This window comes from Triticum dicoccoides, chromosome 2B, assembly GCF_002162155.2.
Source record: "Triticum dicoccoides isolate Atlit2015 ecotype Zavitan chromosome 2B, WEW_v2.0, whole genome shotgun sequence".
NCBI lineage: Eukaryota > Viridiplantae > Streptophyta > Magnoliopsida > Poales > Poaceae > Triticum > Triticum dicoccoides.
The window spans coordinates 30662363-30685310 of NC_041383.1; the positions used below are offsets into that span (position 1 = coordinate 30662363).

At 43.3% G+C, this 22948-nt stretch overlaps 1 protein-coding gene and 1 pseudogene across 3 annotated transcripts; both read right to left on the bottom strand.

The window, feature by feature from the left end:
* LOC119366943 overlaps nt 1–166 on the bottom strand; it is a 6778-nt pseudogene extending 6612 nt beyond the window's left edge.
* Nucleotides 167–10256: 10090 nt separating this feature from the next.
* LOC119361945 (disease resistance protein RGA2-like) lies at nt 10257–17452 on the bottom strand. 3 transcript variants are annotated; one of them, XM_037627120.1, is made up of 10 exons: nt 17233–17452; nt 16760–17155; nt 16613–16678; nt 12120–16536; nt 11898–12025; nt 11470–11770; nt 11362–11388; nt 10983–11272; nt 10759–10883; nt 10257–10620 (listed from the first exon to the last, which is right to left on the bottom strand). In XM_037627120.1, exon 4 carries the CDS (start codon nt 16526–16528, stop codon nt 13610–13612), a length of 2919 nt encoding a protein of 972 aa, XP_037483017.1. In that variant the 5' UTR covers nt 16529–16536; nt 16613–16678; nt 16760–17155; nt 17233–17452; the 3' UTR covers nt 10257–10620; nt 10759–10883; nt 10983–11272; nt 11362–11388; nt 11470–11770; nt 11898–12025; nt 12120–13609. The 3 variants fall into 3 exon arrangements, with proteins under 3 accessions (XP_037483017.1, XP_037483015.1, XP_037483016.1); XM_037627118.1 differs by lacking the exon at nt 11362–11388; XM_037627119.1 differs by lacking the exon at nt 11362–11388 and having other exon boundaries at nt 12120–16539.
* Between the last annotated feature and the right edge of the window lie 5496 nt (nt 17453–22948).

Below are 22948 nucleotides of genomic sequence, written 5' to 3' on the forward strand. Positions count from 1 at the left end.
CAAGGGTTGTGGTTGAGGAAGAAGTCGCCCCAGAGGCTGGGCGTGTAAGGCCGGGGCTTGTGCAGGTCAGCAATAACAGGAGCAGCCATATGATCAACTGCTGGGAATGGATTGCTGATGATGTGTGGATCGGTGTCGTGCTCAAGGAAGGCCTGATGCACTGCAAGATCAGTAAGCTTTTGCTTTGCTTGAAGAAGTGCGGTGCTAATACCTTGCATGTTATATAGACGGGCGAAGGAGAGGTAGTAGGATCTACGCCACCATAAATAAAACTTGTAAAAAGGCATACAATAATCAGCGCTTTGGACGGTCGTACTAATAGTACACAGTACTATGTACGACCCTCACTGATTGCATGATGCATTGCATGATATTGGTGTGTTAAATATGTAGTTTGATGTGGGGACAAAGAAATAGACACGATAACCTACAAGAGGGTACCAATCAGAATCTGTCACGCCACTACTGTTTTGACAAGTCTCAAGAGCATTGTGAAACTTGTGCATGCATATCTCGATCGAGAAAGGCTATTTCTCCTCTCTTTTGTTCTCTGGGAAAAATGGATGCCTGCACCGGGCAGCTTTCATTGGTCCACGCGGGGGTTGGACCCATGATAGCATCAGATTTGTTTTTTCCACATATACAAACGAGAGAGAATACATACCGCGCGGGTTCGTACGTACGTCTATCTCGTAGCGTGTGGCTCCAAGACGGCGGAGTGGTTCTGGTGTGACAAGTGCACCATGTAGCGCATCCCAGCGCCAGCGCCAGCGCCGCTACATGTCGCGCATTGGGCGATTCCTCCATCCGTCCATCGTGATATTTTTTTTTCCATTTTCTTCTATTTTAGAATTTTTTGGTCTTTGTATTTTTGTGTTTCTTCTTTTTTTTTTTTGCTGTTTTGAATGTGGAGCATAGTTATGCTTCCACGTGAAAGCATAGTTGTGCTTCTCGCGTGAAAGCATGATTGTGCTACCCCAAAAAGTGAAGCATAGATGCGTGTTCGCCTGAAGTACATTTGTACTTCTATGCTTCCACAAAAAGTGGAGCGCAGTTGTGCTATATTTGTGCTTCCGCATGAAGCTCAATTGTACTTTGTAAGATTTGTTAGGAAGCGTTAAACCCTTTGCTCGGGCCGTATGTATATTTATGGAAGGATTGCCGTGGCTTACAAGGTTTGGAATATCGCTAGGATTCTTCCAGAGTACATCGAGAGATATATGACTTGAGGAGAAAGACTAGAACAGAAGAAGAGATAGAATCAGAAAACAGTTTAAACAGCTATCTCTACAAACTCTATTCTAACATCCTCCCTCAATCCAAACCTATGAAAATTTCTCTAGGTTTAGATTGTACTTGAACTCATTCAATCTCCTCGTAGTAAGTGGTTTGGTGAAGCCATCAGCAAGTTGATCTCCTGTGGGGATAAACTTGATGTCAAGTAGCTTTCGTGCTACTCTTTCTCTCATAAAATGAAAATCAACCTCTATGTGTTTTGTACGTGCATGGAACACAGGATTTGCTGAAAGGTAAGTTGCACCAATATTGTCACACCATAACCTTGCAGCTTGTGGAGTCTTGATTCCCAACTCATACAAAAGAGTCTGAATCCACATAACTTCGGCAGTTGCATTGGCAAGGGCTTTGTATTCTGCTTCAGTACTTGACCTTGACACAGTAGCTTGTTTCCTTGCACTCCATGACACAAGGTTTGATCCCAGAAATATAGCAAAACCACCTGTTGACCTTCTATCATCAGGACACCCTGCCCAGTCAGCATCTATTATGCACTAACTAGCATGGATGGCGATTTAACAATCTTGATTCCAAGTCCCATTGTAAACTTTAGATACCTCAGAATTCTCTTTACTGCAGTCCAATGAACTGTACTTGGTGCATGCAAAAACTGACACACTTTGTTGATAGAATAACAAATATCAAGCCTAGTCAACATTAAATATTGTAGAGCACCAACAACACTCCTATAGTTTGTTGCATCACTCGGTCACAGTAATTCACCTCCTTCAACTGTAAGTTTCTCAGAAGTGAAAAGTGGTGTACTTACTGGTTTGCAATGTTCCAGTCCTACCCTCTTTAGAATATCTGTGGTGTATTTCTCTTGTGTAAGAAGTATTCCATCCTTGATCTGTTTTACCTCTATACCAAGAAAATAATGAAGATCACCCAAATCTTTGAGTGCAAACTCCACATTAAGATCACGGAGCAGATAGGTAGTGGCCTCTGAACTGGAACTAGCAACAATTATATCATCAACATAAACAAGAACAAACATAGAGATGTTGCCTTTGTGATAGAAGAATAATGAGGTATCTTCCTTGCTTGGAATAAAACCAAGTTGTTGTAACTGAGTGCTCAACCTGGAGTACCAGGCTCTTGGGGCCTGTTTTAAGCCATACAAAGCTTTGTCCAACTTACAGACAAAATGAGGTGTGCTTTTGTTTTCATACCCTGGTGGTTGCCGCATGAACACTTCTTCCTCAAGAACACCATGGAGAAACGCGTTCTGGACGTCTAGCTGACGTAAACTCCACCCTCTGGAAATAGCAATAGATAATACAAGTCGAATAGTAGCTGCCTTGACAACAGGCTAAAAGTATCCTCATAATCAATTCCAAATCTTTGTTTAAACCCTTTTGCAACCAATCTAGCCTTGTATCTATCTATACTTCCATCAAATTTTCTTTTGATTTTATAAACCCACTTGCAATCAATTAAATTATTTCCCTTTGTTGGATGTACAAGATGCCATGTTTTATTTTTCATGAGTGCTTGATATTCATTGTCCATAGCCCCTTTCCATTCTTTGTGAGCAAGAGCTTCGACTAAATGAATAGGTTCACCTGAACTAGTAAGAAACGCATACTTGCGAGGATCATACCTTACTGTACCGTCCTTGTATTCTTTAGGCTTGAATACTCTAGATTTTGACCTGGTATGGCGTTGAGGATTTTCAAGTGACACATGTGTGGCGGCTGTTGTAGTTTCTATATCACCGGAACTGGCCACAGAAGATCCAGCCGCCGAATCCCCCTGGATTGTCGTGCCGCAGGGCTCCAGACCTGAGATGGGCATGGGATCCGGCAAGATCTGCCTCGTATCAGGCGCGTCAGCCGGGGAATCCCGCATGGCATTGTTGGCGGGGTCCACTCCGGTCGGGTTGTCGGCACCGGAGCGCGCCAGCTCCCATGTGGCGCGTGCGGACGGGCTGCGCCCCGTGCCGTCTGGGTCCACGCCTGGACCGCGGTTGGTCACGGGCTCGGCAGGCGGACTGGGCCCACCACCACTTGGCGCTTCAGGAGACGCGGGGGACGCCGCTACGCGCCGAGCGACATGGCTGTCAGCCTGGGATCGCGTGCGGCTATCAACCTAGGATTGCGCGCGGCAGTTCTGCACCAAATCTGCAGCTGATCCAGCGCAGTCTTCGTCCTCTTCTGCACACATAAAATCATAGCCAAAAACTGCATTTTTTTCATTAGTTTCTGAATTATCTCCTGGACTAGGCACATGATCATGATCTATTAATTCTCCCTCGTGATCAGTACATGGCAAAGGATCCGAGAGAAGAGAAATTTCAGCTCGGAGAAGGGCTCCTGCATTTGGATGAAGTTTGGCAAAAGGGAAAATAGTTTCATCAAAAATCACATCCCGAGAGATGTAGATGCGTCCAGTTGAAACTTCTAGACACTTGTAACCCTTATGAAGATTGATATAGCCAAGGAAGACACATTGAGTAGAGCGAAACTCTAGTTTGTGGCGATTATATGGACGAAGATTAGGACAGCATGCACATCCAAAAACTTTGAGGGAATTATAATCTGGTTTTTGATGAAACAATCGTTCTAAGGGAGTTGTGTTCCCAATAACCTTACTAGGCAAACGATTGATAAGATAGGTGGCAGCAATGAAAGCTTCATCCCAATATTTTAGAGGCATAGATGCATGAGCAAGAAGGGAAAGACCAACTTCAACAATGTGACGGTGTTTGCGTTCGGCAGAACCGTTCTGTTGGTGTGCATGCGGACACGAAACATGATGCTCAATACCTATGTTTTGAAAGAAGGAGTTGAGTTTCTCATACTCTCCTCCCCAGTCACTCTGGACTGTAATGATTTTCTTGTTAAATTGACGCTCAACAAGTTTTTGGAATTCTTGGAAGACAGAGAAAACTTCGGATTTAAACTTAAGTAAGTATATCCATGTAAACTTACTATAATCATCAATGAAGCTAACATAATTTTTTTTCTTCCAAAGGAATCTCTGGCATGACCCCATACATCACTGAATATTAGTTCCAACGGAGCATGAGACACACTATTTGAACTAGGATAGGGGAGTTGATGACTCTTGGCACATTGGCAATCATCACAAACAGACTCTTTATTCTCACGACTAGACAATTGAATATTGCCTCTATTCACTACTTGATCAACTATTTTTTAATGAAGGATGACCTAATCTTTGATGCCACCTCTCTAAGGACGGCTTGACAACGGAGTAGACTTGACGATGACGTTTGCGGCTAAGAGATATTGATGTGATAGGATATAGACCACCGACGCATCTACCGTGATGGAGCAGCTCCCTCATTGCCCGATCCTTAATGAAAAAATACTTGGGATGAGTTTCAAAGAAGATGTTATTATCAGCGGACAAACGAGACATGGAAGCAAGGTTTTTGTTGGCTTGAGGAACATGAAGAACATCTTTTAGAAGAAGATCACGTTTAGCATTAGGGAAATTAATAGAGGATTGACTAATGTGACATATGTCCATACCTCCTCCACTTGCGGCGGTGTTAATCTGATCATTGTCATAGTATCTCTCCCGACTTGCAAGCTTCTCCAACTCGCTGGTGACATGATCTGTGGCTCCAGAGTCAGCATACCAGACGGTGTCCCCGGCTTCTTCTTGCTCCCTGATGGCTGCAGCTACGTGGCGCTCTTCGGGCACGTAGTCTTCATCGTAGCGGTGCCAACAATCTTTCATCTCATGCCCTGATTTTTTGCAGAGCTGGCAGCGCGGCCTGGTGTTGGAGTAGGAGGCGCCGGATGAGCGTGGGCCAGAGTTGTTGGCACGCCCACGCCCGCTGTTGTTGCCGTTGCCACGTCCGCGTCCCTGGTGACCGCGGTGACCGTGGCCTCGGCCTCCAGTGCCGCGACCACGTGTGAGGGAATTGACTGATGACTGACGGAGATTGTTACCTTGTAGCAGATTCATACGAGCTTCAAAGCTTAGCAACTGGTTGTAGAGCTCCTGTACAGTCACCGGCTCGATACGTGCAGCCAGGGCTGAGATCACCGGATTATACTCGATGTCCAGCCCTTTGAGCACATAGGAAGTTATCTCTCCTTCAGAGAGGGGATCACCAGTGCAGGAAATCTCATCGGCGAAGGCCTTGATCTTTGCAGGCATGCCCATGTTCCCTTTGTGCAGATTGGCGAGGGCGATGCGGGTGTTGACGATCTGCGCTTGCATCTGGGCAGCGAAGGAGGCGTGGATGGCACTCCACACCTCGGTCGGCGTCTGAAGAGTAGCTACCTGCGCAAGAATCTCACGTGACAGAGACCCCATAAGGTATCCTTGTACCTGTTGCTGCTGGGCGTACCAGATCGACCGGGCGTAGTTGAAGACTTGCTCCTCTTTCCCCTCTTTGGTGATGGTGATGGTAGGAGGGGGCGCTAGGCTTGCGGCGTCCAGGAAGTGTTCCATCTGTGCTCCCTTTATTTGGGGTAGCACAATGGCCTTCCAAAGAAGGAAGTTTGTCCTTGTAAGCTTCTCAGATGGAGGAGACCTGAGAGAGGAGGCGCTGCTGAAGGTGGAGGAAGATGCATAGGTGGATGGTGCGGTTTGGGTGGACAGGGAACTCATGGTGGAACCGATCAGGGCGCTACTGGTGGCGACGATGGTGGAAGCAGCGGTGCTGCCGTTGGTGCCTGACATGATCTCTCTCTCGATGCCTCTCTCTGGATAGGTTCAGGTTTCTCTCTCGATCAACTAGATCGATCTTTTTGGGAAAGCTAGACGTACGAGAGGAAGGGCTCTGATGACCATGTAAGATTTGTTAGGAAGCGTTGAACCCTTTGCTCGGGCCGCATGTATATTTATGGAAGGATTGCCGTGGCTTACAAGGTTTGGAATATCGCTAGGATTCTTCCAGAGTACATCGAGAGATATATGACTTGAGGAGAAAGACTAGAACAGAAGAAGAGATAGAATCAGAAAACAGTTTAAACAGCTATCTCTACAAACTCTATTCTAACATACTTCTCATGTGAAAACTATAATTGTAGTTTCCTAATAGTGAAGCACAACTAGAACAGTTTTTTATGTACGGCTATGTACAATTTTTAACCACGTGTTCGTACAATTTTGAATCTCAAATTTTGCCCCCAAAAAGTGGTCCAAACTTATTAATTTGGGGGAAAAACAACAGCAGAAACAATTCATGATTTGAATACGGTCAAGAGATAAATCATTGTGAAAATCAAATCTTTGAAAAAAGCACAAATAAACCTGCTCATCTCTCCTATGCATGGAAAGAAATCCCACTAAAACTCCACAATGACGAGAAATGGCGAATTGAAGTGCGCAACTTATCACTACCAAAGGAGATGGGAGTTACCGTTGCAAGAGGTAACCCTTAATTAGTGATTTTGTAGAGGAAGGGAGGAACAACATGAAACCGTAGAGACTCACATGGCCGACCTATTTAGCCCATGTAAAAGGCAAAATATATGTGCTAATGGTCGTGCCAATAGGTGACCATTTAGCCGGTGCTTAAAGTGGCGCTGCTTTCCCTCTCGCGGGAGATATTTCTTACCCGTACTGATTTTTAGGATAGACTTGCCTTCGGCCTTGGTTGTGGCTCGATTTAGTGGGTCGGGCCTGTAGAGCGGTTTTGGCAAGCTTCTATGGGCCGGTTAAATCTAGTTTTAGAAGCTACCGTGCATTGTTTTTATTGTGTGTTTTTCTTTTCGTTTTTCATAATTTTCTTTAGTTTTCATTGTTTCCTTTAATTTTTTATTTTACTTTTCTCAATACATGTCTACTCTTTTTGTATATTATTTGTATATTTTTTAATCTTATTATACATATTGAACATTTTTTCAATACATAATTAACAAAGTTTTTAAATAATGTCTTTAATTTCTTAATATGTGCTAAACAATTTTTAAATACATGTTGAAACATTTCTTTGAATGATACAAAACATACATTTTTATAGTTCACGGACATTTTTTAGATTTTTATAACCATTTAAAAAATGTCACAAACAGATTTGTGAAATGCATGATCATTTTTTCAAATTTCATTTTTTTGAGTGGTACGAAACTTTTTTATTTATACCAATATTTATGTACATTGTATATTTTTTTTTTCATATCAACTGCATTTTCTGAAATTTATATCAACATTTTTAAATGTAAACAAAAAACAGTTTAATGCTATCAACTTTTCCAAAACCATGCTAACTAAAAATTATACAGTCTTAACATTTTCAAATTCATGGTTTTAAAATTTTAGAGTATATTTATACTTTTGGAATATATTTATTTATAGTATTTTTCAAAAATATGAACAAAAGAACCAAATTAATGAAAAAAGAGAGAAGAAAAACGAAATTATATGCAGGAAGCTACTTGGGCCAGCCCAATAGTAGCGCTTGAGGCGAGAGCTCCTTCAGGGTTGTTATAAGTGACATATAGCCTGGCCCCTTCCCCTGGCTTAAAGATGGAGCAACTAGTTAGTGGTTACATTTTAGGTGGGCTTCCTAGAGGTTACTTATGCGTGTGTTCCAATGCTCCACGTGGTATGCCCTAGCGCTGGTACGCGCCGCACGCTGGACGCTTCCCATCGAGGCACTTTTTTCTGGGTCTTTTTTGTTTCCAACATTTTTGTTTTGTTTTGCCCTAGCACCGGACGTGCCTCACTAAAACCCTATAATTACAACAAGTAGCATGCATGCAATGTACCACTTATCACCACCAGAGGAGTTGGGAGTGACCTTTACAAAAGGTACCCCTTAATTTTTTGTTTCATAGAGGGAGGGAGGAACAACATGAAACCATATAGCCTCACATATCCGGCCATTTAGCCCATGGAAAAGGCAAAATATATGTGCTAATGGGTCGTGCCAATAGTTTGCCATTTAATCCGTTCTTAAAGCGGCGATGCCTTCCCTCTCGTGGGAGATATTTCAAAAAAGGAAAAAATGGACCCTATTACTAGTGCGGTGGCCTCACCTCACCCGTATTAATTTTTAGGATAGCCTCACCTCTCGCGCTTGGCTGTCACTCGACATAGTGGGCAAGGTCAGTACAACGGTTTCGGGAAACTTCAATGGACCAGTTCAATCCGCTATTAGAAGCTTTCGTGCCTTTTCTTGCGTGTTTTTCTTTTTGGTTCTCATTGTTTTTTTTTCACCATACAAGTCTATTTTTTAAACCCACATTGTATATTTTTAATTTTTTTGCATACATTGTACATTTTCCTAATACTTATGAAACATATTTTGTACACGTTGAACATTTTTCAAATAGCGATTTCACATTTTCTTTCGAATACATGTTGTTAACATTTTTCTAATATGTGTTAAACATTTTTCAAATGCACGTTGAAATAATTTTCTGAATGATATGAAACTTTTTTTAAACTACATGAACATTTTTTTTACATTTGTATAAACTTTTTTGGAAAATCATGAACATACTTTGAAACGCGTGATCGTTTATTTCATTTTTTAGTGCTACGAAACTTTTTTTAATTACATGAACATTTTTACATCTTAAAACATTTTAGGTGGGCTACTAAGAGGTTACCTATGGCCTCACCCCTTCCCCCTTGCTAAAAACAGGGAGCAACTAGTTAGAGGGTACATTTTAGGTGGCCTACTAAGAGGTTACCTATGGACGCGTTCCAGCGCTCCACATGGTACGCCCTACGGCCGGTATTTATCGCACGCTAGATGCTTCCATCAAGGCCTTTTTCTAGGTCTTCTTGTTACCAGTTTCTTCCTCAATTTTCAGAATTTTTTTTTGTCTTTTTATGTTACGTGTTTGCCTGTCGGGAGCGTCAGTTTGTTAACCACAGAGGACATGTGTGCTTCACGCGGAAGCACGGGTGTGATGTGTGCTCCCACGTGGAACACAAGTGTACTTCCGGGTGAAACACATGTGAGCCTTCCACCCCTCCCTCCATCCGAGGACAACAAGTTAGTTTCATGTGGAAGCACGAGTTAGTACAATTTAGAAGCACAAGCTAGTTCACTTTAGGAACACAAATTTCTCCCCAAAAAAGTTCGTCAAAACCTATTTCATTGGATCTTGTTTTTGAGACTCAACGCGAGAAACACAATAGTAAAAGATGGTTCATGATTTGAATGCACGGTTGAAGAGATATATCATTTAAGAAACGGATATATAAAAATACAAAACAAAAACAAAACCGCCCATCCCTCCTGTGTGTGGGAAAAATTTCTATCAAAACTAGAAGGTTTAGACAAATGGCACACATATGGTACACCGCCTGTCACCATGAGAGAAGATGTGAGTGACCTTTGTAAAGAATACCCCTAAAGGATCCCCGTCCGTAAAAAAAAGCCGAAACATGAGGAGGAGTGTTAAAATATATTATCCGTCTCTCTCCATCAGTTCGACGAACTGGTTGAAGCATAAATTCAATACAAAAACTAATTTATGAATTACAAATTAAACTTCATTGTGTTTTAAATTCCAGGAATACTATCAAATGGATCAGACACTTTGCTCCTAGAGCGACAGAAGAATTTTCCAGTTCAAATTTAATATTTAGAGTTCCAAGCTTTTGTATTAGGAATTTAGCAGTAATTATCAAATTTAAATATTTATTCAACTTTACTAAACATAGAAATTTCTCAAAAAATAATTAATTTGATTTGATTTCTCTAGAGTACAATTTTATAGTTTAGAAAATTCAATTTTCTTAATTCTCAACTTTTTGTCTTTCAAGAACATTGGCAGGTCTTCTCTTGCGACTTTGGTACATTTTAAGTGGAGAATATTGAGGTGAATTTTTGTATTTCAGTTAATATTCCAATATAGAACTGTAATGGCCGACAGCCTCCGCAGCAAGCAACAATGCCATTATTTGTGAAAGCCTTTTCCTCTGAGCTGCCATTGCTGGACTGCTTGGATCATGACATAAACCAGTAAATTGAATCTAAGAAGTTGAAACATGTGAAAGGGCAATTGTACGTGTATGGTGAAAATTAATGTGGGCAAACAAAATGGTGTCAATAGTGTCAACTCTTTTGTACATCTGTGTGTGAATTCTGTTATTTGCATCTCTGTGTGACTATTCTATAATTTTCAGTAAGAAAGAACATCAAAAAATATTTACAAATGTACATGGAAAAAAAATGAAGAGATCAAATATGAAAAAAAATTGGTGTAACTGCACTCCCCTCATCTCTTCTTCAGCAGAACCATTGCCACAAATGCAACAATCCTGAAGAACAGACCATACATGAACAGAACCACAATACAGAGTTGGTAGTTGTGAATATTGAAACCACTCCTGAACAGCAAGCCGCAGCAAGTTATTAGCCAAACTCCAGGATACCTGAAAGAAAGATAACAGAGTAGCAAAAAAGTGAGCACGAATGGAAGTTTACAAACTCCATATATAACGCGACAATCTCGCATGCATTTGGATGCAGTATTTATTGACAGGAGGTGTTCATGAGAAGAAAGAAATAACCTTTTTGCGTTTGCGATTATGAAGCCCTCTAGTGCCCACTTTGGATAGCTCATATTCTTGAGAAATGTAGGGGTGGTCCTTTGTGTGGATAACAAGGTCAGAACAACAGGTATCAGTGCAGAGCACTGCAGAAAAAAAACGCGTGAGTTAGTCTCTGAAAATGTGACGACGAATCATCGGGTGAGAAGCTGGACAGTATGATTAACCAGCAAGAATATACGTACCAGCTGCGCCGAGCCAGGATTGAAACAGATGGCGAAAGTGTATCCAATCCCAGTCACACAATACACAAGCGAGAGGAGTATGATGTAATTACTGCCAATTGATGATCTCGGATTGTTGAAGTAGTAAAACATGGAGAGGTAAATGATTGGCTTTAAAGCTGTGTTGAAATGATCGATTGTATCCCTGGCAAGAAAGTATGCCAATGTGCTCATCCCAGATTCTCTTTCCCTCAAGTACTGCAATCGCTCAAGTGAAAATGACCTTAATGCCGCAATCTTGCACAGAAGAGCTGCACCATGGATTCATCGTAGTATCTTAAGTCAGAGAGCTTTCACAAGGTTAGGTATAACAAGGTGGTGTCTGAATAATAGAACTTACAAACGACAATGATAGTGCAAGTGGAGCCTGAAGGATTACACAGTAGAAAAGCTCAGAAACTGGTGAGATAGTTACTGAAAGTGTATGTGGTATAAAAACCATTATTACCTGCAATTTGCGCTGAACCAAAGGCTCTCCTCCACAGTTAAGTTCCTATGAACAACATCGTCTTGAGGCACAAAGCCAATGATCTTCTTGTAAGCTCCATGCACTCCGTTAGCAAGGACTGAACCGCCAATGATCTTCTTGTAAGCTCCATGTACTCCATTAACATGGATTAAACCGGTCAATGATAACCAGTTACCTTCCCGGCCACGCAAGGAATGTGGTCTTGCCCGCTCCAGAGTGGCCCATGAGAGCGGTGACACAGCCTGAGTGGAGCTCGCGTGTGACAGACCTCAGCAGTTCCCTTTTCCAAGTGACGTGGTCAGCTTCCTTAGGTGGATATATTTTTTTGCGGCAAGTACAAGTGGAAGTGAAGTTGATATAAGCGATATGGTACAGCGGGACTAAAGTTCCAGTTTAGAAATACTCACCATATTTTTGCACAGGAAGGAATGCCGCGGACACAGGACCCTCATGTCATGCGTGTGGCAACTGTGTTTGTACAGAGAAAGCAGAGCTTTACAAGGCTAGCAGAATGTAGGAACTCCAAGGCTGAGTCCTGCTCATCAAATGAGTACAAACACAATGTTATTAAAGTAGGATTGCAGGAAAAGGGCAAAGTGGAAAACCATAAGAAAGTATATTTGTGTTACCTTGGATCAGTGTATATAGATTCTTGGGATGGTTTCCGCTAACCCCCGGCACTGATGTTTTAGCTCCTCGTTGACGTCGTGGTAGCAGTAAACATTTAGCTCTTGCAGTGAATCGGGGAGGTCATCATTTGGCAACAAGACTACTCGACAGTGGTAGACTGACAATATCTTGAGGTTAGTAAGGGCGCACAGCCTTGCAGGGAGTTGCTGAAGATCATGGAAATGCCTAAACTCAAGTTTCTTGAGGGAGGAAAGGAGCTGAAGGGCATCCTCTTGCTCCTTGCTGAAGCGCACCATCCGTTTGGACCCACTCTCACGAAGATCCAGCTCAGTGAGGGAGAAAGAGAGAAAGCTGCAGATGGGTGGAGCAAGGAGTCCCGCTGCGTCATCCGTGCAGAGCTCCCGCAATGTGGATGAACCAAGCTGTGTCTGCCGCTCTTCTCCTCCTTCAACGTCTTCCAAATCCCAACCAGCAAAGAATACAGGGCTGCCATAGACACTTATATTCCTGAGCTGACCCCCATTGATAAGGAAAGACCTCAAGCCCTGACATTTCAGGTCCTCTCCGCAAAACCACAGTTTTAATCTGGTAAGAGAGGAGAGGTTTAAGAGGGGCTCCAGTGTCCCCATGCCTTCCACGCCCCAAAGCTCCAGGAACTGCAGGGAGGAAGGAAAAATGTGACCGGAGTCCGAGAAGCCGGATAGAAACTTTGGGGAAAACTCTATTCTTAATATCTGGAGGGATTGCAAATCTTGGAGCCATCCTCCTCCAGGAACAAGAGTTGGCGAGTCCACCAGGACCAGTTCTGGGCAACCATAGATGAACAACTCCCGTAGTGAGCCAAAGAGATAAGCTGGGAAGAGAAGCACCCCATCATCTTCCTCCTCTGGTGCTGTTATTTTATCTTCCTCCATCTCTGGCGCTGCTGATATTGTTTGTTGCAGATCCACACCCACAACCAGCTGCTTTATGTTTTTACACTTCACTATTTCCAATTTGGAGAGCCCTGGGAGGTGGGGGAGGAACTCTGTCAATTCCTTCCCACTGTTACCATCTAAGCCCTTGATGGAGATATGCTCAACAGGGAGCTACCATTCCATATCACCCTGACATCCTAGTGGTCCAATCAGATCATCTGAACTTTCTACAATCAATGTCTTCAGGGAGGCTAGCATCAGAAGATGTTTCAACTCCAGAAGTGGGCACCTCTTGAGTGTCAGCTTCTCAAGACATGTTTCTTTATCAAAAACCAACACTTGGTCTAAGCTATGCAGATCACCCTCTCCAACAATTTTCAGTTCTACTCCATCAGACGATTTTGTGTAAGCAAACTCCTTGAGTAGCTTTACATGTTCCATCATGACACTGCGCAAACTTTCAATCCAGGAGATGGGAGTCACTGACAAGAATTGTGGACAGTTCAGTATCTCGAGCTCTTGTAGTTTGGGAAACCACTCTGGGGAATTAATGTGGTTTGGAAAAGGCAACCCTAAGAATTTCGGCAATCTCTAATAATTAGCACTTGCAAAAGAGGGAACATATGAGAATCCGGTGGCAACAAGTCTCCACCAAGGTAAGGCTCTTGTTCAGCTGGGTAAACCCATTTTTCAAAACTTCCTAGGCCAATGAGTTTAAGTTTGATTAGCATGCAGAAGCTTTTCTCTATAGTAAACTCCTCCAGTCTGACGATATGCTCCAACCTTACCTCACGAAGATCCCACGCTTTCCCTAAAGAAGGGAAAACTTCCCAAGAAACACCATAAAGATAAAGAGACTGTAGAGCTTCAACGGCGAACTCATCGCCCAGCCATGTTGGACACGAAGGGCCTCCATGTCCTCTAATGCACAACACCTGAAGATCTCCATGTGGTTGAAGGCTCTCAAGAACCACTGCTTCCACAACAGGCTCAACACTAGATCGCTCACTATCCCAGTCCAATGTTAACCTTCTCAAGTAGTCTTTCTCTATCAGTTTTGCTTCAGCTGCTTCTTCTTTTGTATTTATTTTCTCAAGGTTATAGATGCCAAGCTCCCTTAGCTTGGTCAAAGGCTCTAGTTGCTTCGGTTCAAATCCTTCACTTTTTTTGTTGACTCGAAATATCTTTAACTCTTCTAAGAGTTTAAGTTTTCCCACATTATGAATATCAGAATGATACTCATCATCACCTGGGGTATAGAAATGGTACAACTTGGCAAGGTTGCTCATGTCTTCGGGTAAATCACAACTGCCATCCCACGACTCAAGATTTAAAATCCTTAAATGATAGAATTTAGAGATGCTCAGTGGTAAATGCAGTTGGCTCTCCTCTGTCCCTAGATATAGGCATCGTAGGTGGAGAAGTCCTGAAAAGTTATGTAACATGGATTCCACGGGACACATCATACCAGGCAAATAAAGAACACGAAGAGCATTTGCTTCCCCAAAAAAATCACCAAATAAGTTGGCAAATCTTGCATCCATTTTTCCGAAAAACATCAATGTTTGCAAATATTCAACCTTCAATGTTGTCTTCATTTCTTCCAATTCACTCTTTAATTTTCCACCGGATGCTACACTGTATTCACCCAAGTCCTCTGTGATTATAGACAAGTGACGGGTTGATGGCTGAATTTCTAGTGATCCAACATTAGGGAGGCGTAAACTAAGACAATCAGGAGATGCAACTGTCAATGCCAAATCATGCAGTAGGTCATGCATAACATATAACAAATTGCCATCAGTTTCCTCTTCTCTAAAAAATCCATGAATGACTAACTCATTTAAATTGCTCATACCTATATCTTCAAATGTTTGATTTTGGCCACTAGGTACCAAAATATCTAATCCGGTCCACAGGCTAATGAGCTCGTGGCTTTCCAAATGGTAATCTTCGGGAAACAATGCAGAATAAGAAAAACATTGTTGCAGATGGAAAGGGAGAAATGCATAGCTAAGCTTCAATGCAGGCATAATTTCATTGTCATCGATCTGCTTCTCCCATTCTTTACTTTTTAGGACACTTTTCCAATGACGCAAACTATGGTCTTTACTTAGCAACCTACCAACGGTCTTTGCTGCAAGAGGGGAGCCCTTTAGTTTTTCCATTATCTTATCTCCAGTCTCAAGCAAAAAATGTTTGTCCCTTCCACATTGCTCATCCCCAAATACAAATGCAAGGAATAACTTCCTAAAGTCTGTAGACTCCAAACCATCCAGTTCTATTGAATTGACAGTTGTTTTAACCTTATGTGCTATTGCTTGAAACCGAGTTGTAACTAGAACTATGCAGCCCTTTTCTTGTGACTGATCTAGTGTAGATAACAATTTTTCCCAATCATCCCCATTACTAATCCGCCATATATCATCTAACACAAGTAAGAATCTTTTCGATTTTAATCTTTGCTCAATCAACTCTTCTGTCGTGCTACACTCATGTTCCCTTTGAATTGCAAGGGTACATCTTTTAATCTGTTCTAGCACCTTATCCAAATTAAAATTGAGTGACACACATACCCAAATCATGACTGAAAAATGATTCTCCACCTGTTGGTTGCGGTATATGTGTTGTACCAGAGTTGTCTTCCCCATTCCTCCTGGACCAACAACTGGGAGTACAGTTAGACCCTTGTCACAGTATTGACCATTGGTGATATCATGTATGATGCTATTCATGACGGAGTCCCTCCCGTACAGTTTTGGCTCATCAATTCGACCTTTGGTGATGGGACGACTCTGGGCAATGTTTGGGACAGTTATAGGGCCACAACCCTGCAGAATCTTGGTAACCTCATTGCGCATAAGCTGCAGTTTCTCTACAATGTCTTTTGTTCTTTGAGAGAAATCAACCCTGTTAAACTCAAGCTTTGGTGTCTCTTGCGTGTAGTCACAATCATCACCACCAAGATTTGTATGTGGGTAAGATGAGAAACAGTATTTACCGAGCTTGGACATGCATCCCCTGACCTCCTGATTGGCATCTGGAGCCGAGGAGGAATCACCACGTGATCCCTGTTGACGCTTGGCACGAGGCCAAGGGCAACATTTGACCGATTTGCCAACAGCTTTGGCGGTGTGGCGAGCATTGAGGGCGAGGTCGTGGACGCAACCCTTGCCATGCTCGTCGGCGGCATCGTACCTGCCGTGGAGATCGTCATAGATGCGGAAGTAGTCCAGCTCATCCAGCAAGTCTTCGGCACTGTGCACCGAGTCCCGCAGCTTCTGAAACAACATCCCCATGGCCGGGCCACCGAGCTCCTTGCGGGCAGCGTTTTCGAGTGTGGCCTGCACGAGCAGCAGTTCCATCCTCAGGGCCTCGATGTTGGGGCCAAAGTTCCTGCTGGCCGCCCAAGCCCCTAGCACACCATCCGCAACGGGGGCTAGCGCCTTGGCCACCGCCCATTGCACGGCGCCCAGGGCCACGTTGACCATCCTCGGATCTGCTGCAGGCATCCGGGAATCAAAAGGAATTCATCCTGCCTGTAGATGCATATTAAACAAGAGCAGAGTGTGTACCGCGTACTACGTTGGCACGAGGTGCCGCTCAGCCGGTGATGGACGCCGCCTGCCTTGCGTAGCTACCTGCAAAAGGGTTGTCTTTGGTTGAGGCCTTGAGGGAGAGAGTGTGTGTGTGAGAGAGAGAAGGAGGTCTGGCTTTGGTACCTGCTGCTCCAGATCTGGGAGCAGCCGTCGCCGTGGTGACAGGTAACGAGCCGACGGGAGCTATGTCGCCGGACGGCGAGGCGCGCGGCTAAGAAGAGCAGCAGGACCAGGCAGGGATGGGCGAGCAGGAGAGAGGAGCGCCGGCCAGGCAGAACAGAGGGATCTGGTTCCAGAACAGAGCCGGCGAGAGTGAGTGAGTGAGTGAGAAAGATCCGTTTGATTCCTCAAATGTCCCGTACAATCGCTGAGCAATACAGCCAAGATTCGCGATGATTGCTCTCACGGAGCTGGAAGGAACAGACGCATTCATTGATTGTGATCGTTGAGTGTCGGTGGGTGTGAGCATTAAACGAGGAGGAGGGCAGGCAGCTGGTGTATCCATTCGTGAGCGTGAGCCTGAGCCAGGGAGGTCGCAGTGGAATAAGCACAAGCACTTGACGGGCGAGCGGGCAGGTGGTGGATGAAAAGCTGACCTGGTGCTGGTGGCAGCGCGCTTGCTTCCAGTTCCAGTGGTCGGTGGTCGGTGGAGAGGGCGGGCGACCATGCCGGCCGGGGAGCAGGGCAGCTGGAAGACGACGCGTCCTTCTCCTCGCCGTCGCCGGCTGCTCGAGTCGTCGGGAGGAGAGCAGAGCAGAGAATATGAGAGGAGGAAGGAACGGATGGCTCGCCCACATGTGTTTTCCTCACTTTAGAGCATGAACAGCGCTCTGTCTCAAGTCTCACAACGAAATCCCACACTACACTTGGAGCGTCTCCGATAGTTTGATGTCAAATTGATTCCTCTTTTGTCCGTGGACGCGTCTGCTGTGGACCCTTATCTATAATCTATAATACCTTAATACTATCTCATTTCGCTTGACATGCAGCCTATCCACATCAGCAATCCTTTCACCCACCAACTATGTTTGCTGTGGTTTTCTTGAGCCACCTAATCTTCGGTTACCACTAGTACTAGAATCCAGTGAGTCAATTTGCTTCAGCCGTGGAGAGCCGCAGTAGTTTGTATTTTGTAACCGAGGGGGCACGACCTTTCTGGGAACCCATTGTTTCTTCTTCCCCACCAGGCGGTCAGCAAATTCCTTATTCACGCGACCACTTCAACCGCCCCCACGGCGAGGTGCTCCCTCCGCCCCCTGTGCTTCCCGCTGATTGTCTTCCTCAACGTGATTGTGGATGGACGAGGTTACCTTCGCCTATCTGCAACCTCTCTTGATCTCGATCTCAATCTCAACACTCAGCTATCCATTTTTTACCCACGTACAGGAGGCCAGGAGCAGGTCGTCGCACCGTCGCCAGGACACCCGGTTGCCCTCAGCCTACGTTCTCCACCTATTGGTGTCTGCTGATTCTGCTGCGCGCATCCGCATGTTATACGGGATAGCACCGTAGAAAGAGCATACAAGCTCGGATATTAAATCCAGTAATCCTTTGTATGTCTCCCGTGCCTACTTTTTTAGTCCTCAGCCCTTGAAGCCACCTCTCTTGGCTGCACGCATACCACCAAGCAGGGAACAAAGCAGCAGTTGTATTCTCTGTTCTAATCCTCTGTCTCAATCCAGCCAACATCGGCTCGAGTTGGACCTCTTCCAAATTGTCGAAATTGTTTTGTAATCTGGATGCTATGTATACTTAGCACTAGGTAGGTATATTCTGTATGATGCCCTGCTGTTCATGTTGTTTAATTTTTTTTCCCCTTCTCTAATTAGTGTACTTATTTCCTACTAATATTTTTGTATTAACACGTTAGGTTGCATTGTCTTATTTCTTTTGAAATCAACACTCTACTTTTGATTATCCAATAAGATACACAGATCATATACAAATTTTGGTAACATGACTGGTCTGACAGACAGACTGTTCAAGCTGATTTCAGGTTATAGACAAGCCAACTTCTACCCTTTTCTCTTTCTTAATCAAAGATAGGTAAAAATATCCTGCCGCTGAAAACATTCTTTTTTTTCTTAACCTCTATTTTAAGCTCTTTGTAGTGTCCCGTGCTGAGCTGTACCTTTAGTGTTTGTTTATCTTATCCCCATTGTAGTTGGTCTTTGTTTTCACATACGCTTGCAGGTGCCTCCATACGGACAATAACTAGGAGGTAGAAGATGTGCAAGGTGTGTATATGTTCCATTGTTCTGTCAAATATTACATGGCTCACTCTGTAATTTAAAGCAATCTCTCTTGCTTCGTGCAGCATAAGTTAGGAAGAACAAATGTTGTCAAAAAATAATGCTTATATATTGTTGCTTTAGTCGTTCACTGTTTCAGAAGGTAGCCAACAACTACCAGGGACAGGGAGGTAGAAGGTGTTCAACGTGTGTTTATGTTCTATTGTTCTGTCAAATATTATGGCTCACTCTGTGATCCAGAGAAATCTCACTTGCTTCCAGCATCATAGTTAGCAAGAAAACAATGTTGTTCCAAAATTAATGCTTATATATTGTTGCTTTCGTCTTTCACAATTTCAACTAAAAATTTTGGCCCAAAATTTTTATTGATGCATGATTATCACCATGTATTCTCGGTCTGATCGTGCTAGATAGTTTTATTGTCAAACATTGATACTTTAAATTTTTCGCAACCTTATACATTATCCCGGCGATCCGATCATGCCTGTTACATTGATATATCATTGCATTACATCTAATAAGCACTAACATATATTGCCATAGGTATGCAAATATCAGCTATTCGGATGCCATTGGTAGTGTTCATTTCTCTACTGATGTGCCTAGTATGTCTTTTTTTCCAGTTGGGATCATACACTGTAGTTCATATTTTGTTTATTATAGCGGGATAAGAAGAGCCAAAAAAAAAAGAGAAAAGGTGAGACTGTTCTTGCCCCCTGGATCAACAATGTTCAGTTGTACCCTTCGTAGTGTTCATTTCTTTAGTGATGTGCCCATTGTGTGTTATTTTGATTTCGGGATCATAAACTACAGTTCATTTTTTACACCAGAATAAAATGTTCCGAATGTCGACTATTTTAATGCAAGGTGGGACTGTTATTACCTATCGATTATGTTCATAAAAAGCCTACAACTATCTTTTGTTAAACATGAAATATATTTGAACTTTTTGGAGATCAATTATGCACTAACACATGGATACATCTCAATTTTGACAACACAACGCAATCCTAATATGATATCCTATAACAATAAAATTGATCCCGACTAACTATCTTTTCTTCCCATGCAAACTATCCATGTCATCGTAATTAAATCTACAAGGGGCCTCGGCACTTCGTCTTCTCGCTTCGCCTCGAATTGGTACCTTTGTTTGATCTCCCAATATGGTTTGTTCCTGACCATAGCATAAACAAAAGATATCTCATAATGCAACTATTACATTATACATGTTAAATTCCCTTTATTTTACTTTTTTGTTGCAGAGAACTCCCCTTTTTCAAAACTAAGATTTTTTTATATAAAAAGTTTTGCAAGGATTCCCGCAGCAACACGCGGGGTATCATCTAGTTTATTACTATTAGAGATACACACATCATTGTCCACTGATTTTTTCAGCCCAGACTCATCTGCATCCGATAAAAAAAATCACAAAAAAATACAAAAAAGTTTTAAAAATCTATTTTTTTTACACGGTAGATAATTTGGTGTGTAAGACACGCTCCAAATTTCAGATCATTTAGACATACAAGTAACTCTTAGCAAAAAAGACAAATTAGGTCAGAACAGTACATGAACAATAAACTTTTTTACAGAATGCAAATTTGTCTTTTTTGCCGAGAGCCATTCAGATGTCCAGACAATCTAAAATTTGGAGCACATCTCACGCACCAAATTATCTATCATGGAATTTATTTTTAGATTTATTTTTAGTATTTGTTTTGAATTGTTTCTTCATATATCGGGGGTGCAGATGAGCCTGGACACCGAATCGTTGCTCTCCCTAATTTATATGTATTCATAATTATTCAGACACATGCATATGATCGATGGGATTGAAAAGAAAGAAGGAGAAAAAAAATAGAGGTTACTTCCCTATTAAGTATGTATACATCCCTCTCCATCATGATAGGCTCGGGGGAGAGGATATTCAACCACTAGTAGATAAGATTTTGAAGAGGATTGCTGGTTGGGGAGATAAACTCATCTCGTATAAGGGAGACTTGTCCTCATTTAGGCTTGTCTTTGTGGGTATTTCTGTTTATCTTCCATCTTTTTTCAAAATTTTCTAAGTGTGGGCCATTGAGTTGGTTAACACCCAAATGGCCCATTGTTTCTAGAATGACTTTAAAGGTCACATAAAGCTTCAATTGGCCAATTGGATACTACTCCCTCTATTCCTAAATATAAGTCTTTTTAAAGATTTCAACAGTCAGGGTTAGTTTGCATGAAGAAAGAAATTGGTGGGTCATTTGGCCAGGAGGTTGGATCAAAATATACTCTGAGGGAGAAAGAAAACTTTGAAGGGTCATGGTTGATCATAACTATAGAACTAATATGCCGAATACTTTTATGAGCTGACCTCTAGATTTTGGAAGGGGGTCATTTGTGTTGTTTAGGCCATCAAGTTTGGATACAGATAGCAAGGGTAATGGGGAGACATCTACAACTATTGAGGATACCTTTGATGGACAACAGATTAAGCTTACTTTCAGAAGGATTTTCATATTTTATAGAAGGAGAGCACCACCTCCTCCTTCATTGACGCAATGGTAGAGGACGATGACCTCAGAGACCGTTGGCGACGATGCCACAATCCAGAGCTCCCTTCATTGTCCAGCACCGAGAACCAACCATTGCCGCCAGAAGTGTCCATCGTTGGTCAAGGAGGAGAGAGAGAGGGGAGGGTCGAAGACGATGTGAGGAGAGAGGGCAAGAGATGAGAGGAGAGGCGAGGCGAGGATGGGGTTGGCCAGCGCAGACTGCCTGCTTACATAGCCGGGGCAGGTGACAACGCTTCAATGCCGCGCGACGGCCCAAGTAGGCTTCTCGGTCTCTGTGTGAGCATTGAAGTGCCGTCACCCTCCCGTCCGGTCATGTCTGTCTCATTGCGCCGTCCATTCGCGTCCGCTCTAGAGCGGCAAACCAACATGAATGCGCGGAGACAGTTCTGGAGCGGGATGCTCCGCGCGACATGACTATCGGTGGGGCTAGGCAGTCAGACGCCTTCGTGGCGGAGGTCTAGGCGCCCACAAACCTCCCCAGGTTTGCCTCCAGCTTGCGGGAACTCGAACGTGCGGACATGTCCGCAGATGTTTGATGGACGGCGTTGGAGGGCGCAAATTGTCCACACAACGTGGTTCAGACGTTTGCGGGCGGTTTGGTGTATAGCGTTGGAGATGCCCTTAGACTCAAAACAACAGATGAAGGCTTAATCTAAGACCCTCTTAGCTGGCGAATGTGCGCTAAGGAGGGTGACAACTGCGAATGGCTTTCATGGCATTTTTAGTTGTAGGGAGGTGACAATTTCTGTATAGCAGGATAATTTCATGGTAGAGAAGACATTTTTTTTTCTAAAACACCATCATTTGATCTTGATCAAGCGGCATTCCCTGAAAGTTTCTTCCAAGCGAACGTTCACTACTTAGCATTACCGTTGATCTAACCTTTTTTTTCCTCTTTTTGAGCAACTCCGTCCGTTGATCTAACTAGAGCACATTCGGCCTGGCAACCAGCCCAACGTGTAAAAGAGCCCATCCGGCTGGAGCACTACTGATAGCCAGAAGAACTAGCCCATGGGCCGTGGCTGGTGACGGCTGAGGCGAGCCTGCGGGCATGGAACCGCGCCGTGCTGCAGCGGCTGGCCGGCGGGCACGGCCGTCCATCCCGGCTGACCGGTGAACCGCACGCGCTGCGCAGGGGCCTGGAGCCCTGGACCACGGCGGCCCGTGAGATGTTTTGTCTTTTGCTAACTTATTATTGTGAGATGTATTGTTTTTTATATTCAGTCATTCATTTATTTTGATATGAATTTATTTATATATTTATTTTAGGGTCAGATGTTTTTTAATTGGGGCACACTCATACGTAAATCTGCTGCTTACTCACAATTGGAGTTTTGTTGGACTACCTTTAGTCCGTTGCCCAAAAAGTCCCAAGTGGTACTCTCAAATTCAAACATTAAGTCAATTATGTAAAACATATATTATTTTTTTAATATTGTAGTTTCATTTGATTTCTCATATCTATAATTTTGAAAATTCATGTACACTAGTTCTAC

Excerpts from the sequence above, each read along its gene's own strand:
- LOC119361945 (XM_037627118.1), bottom strand. The coding sequence starts at position 16,528 with ATGGTCAACGTGGCCCTGGGCGCCGTGCAATGGGCGGTGGCCAAGGCG.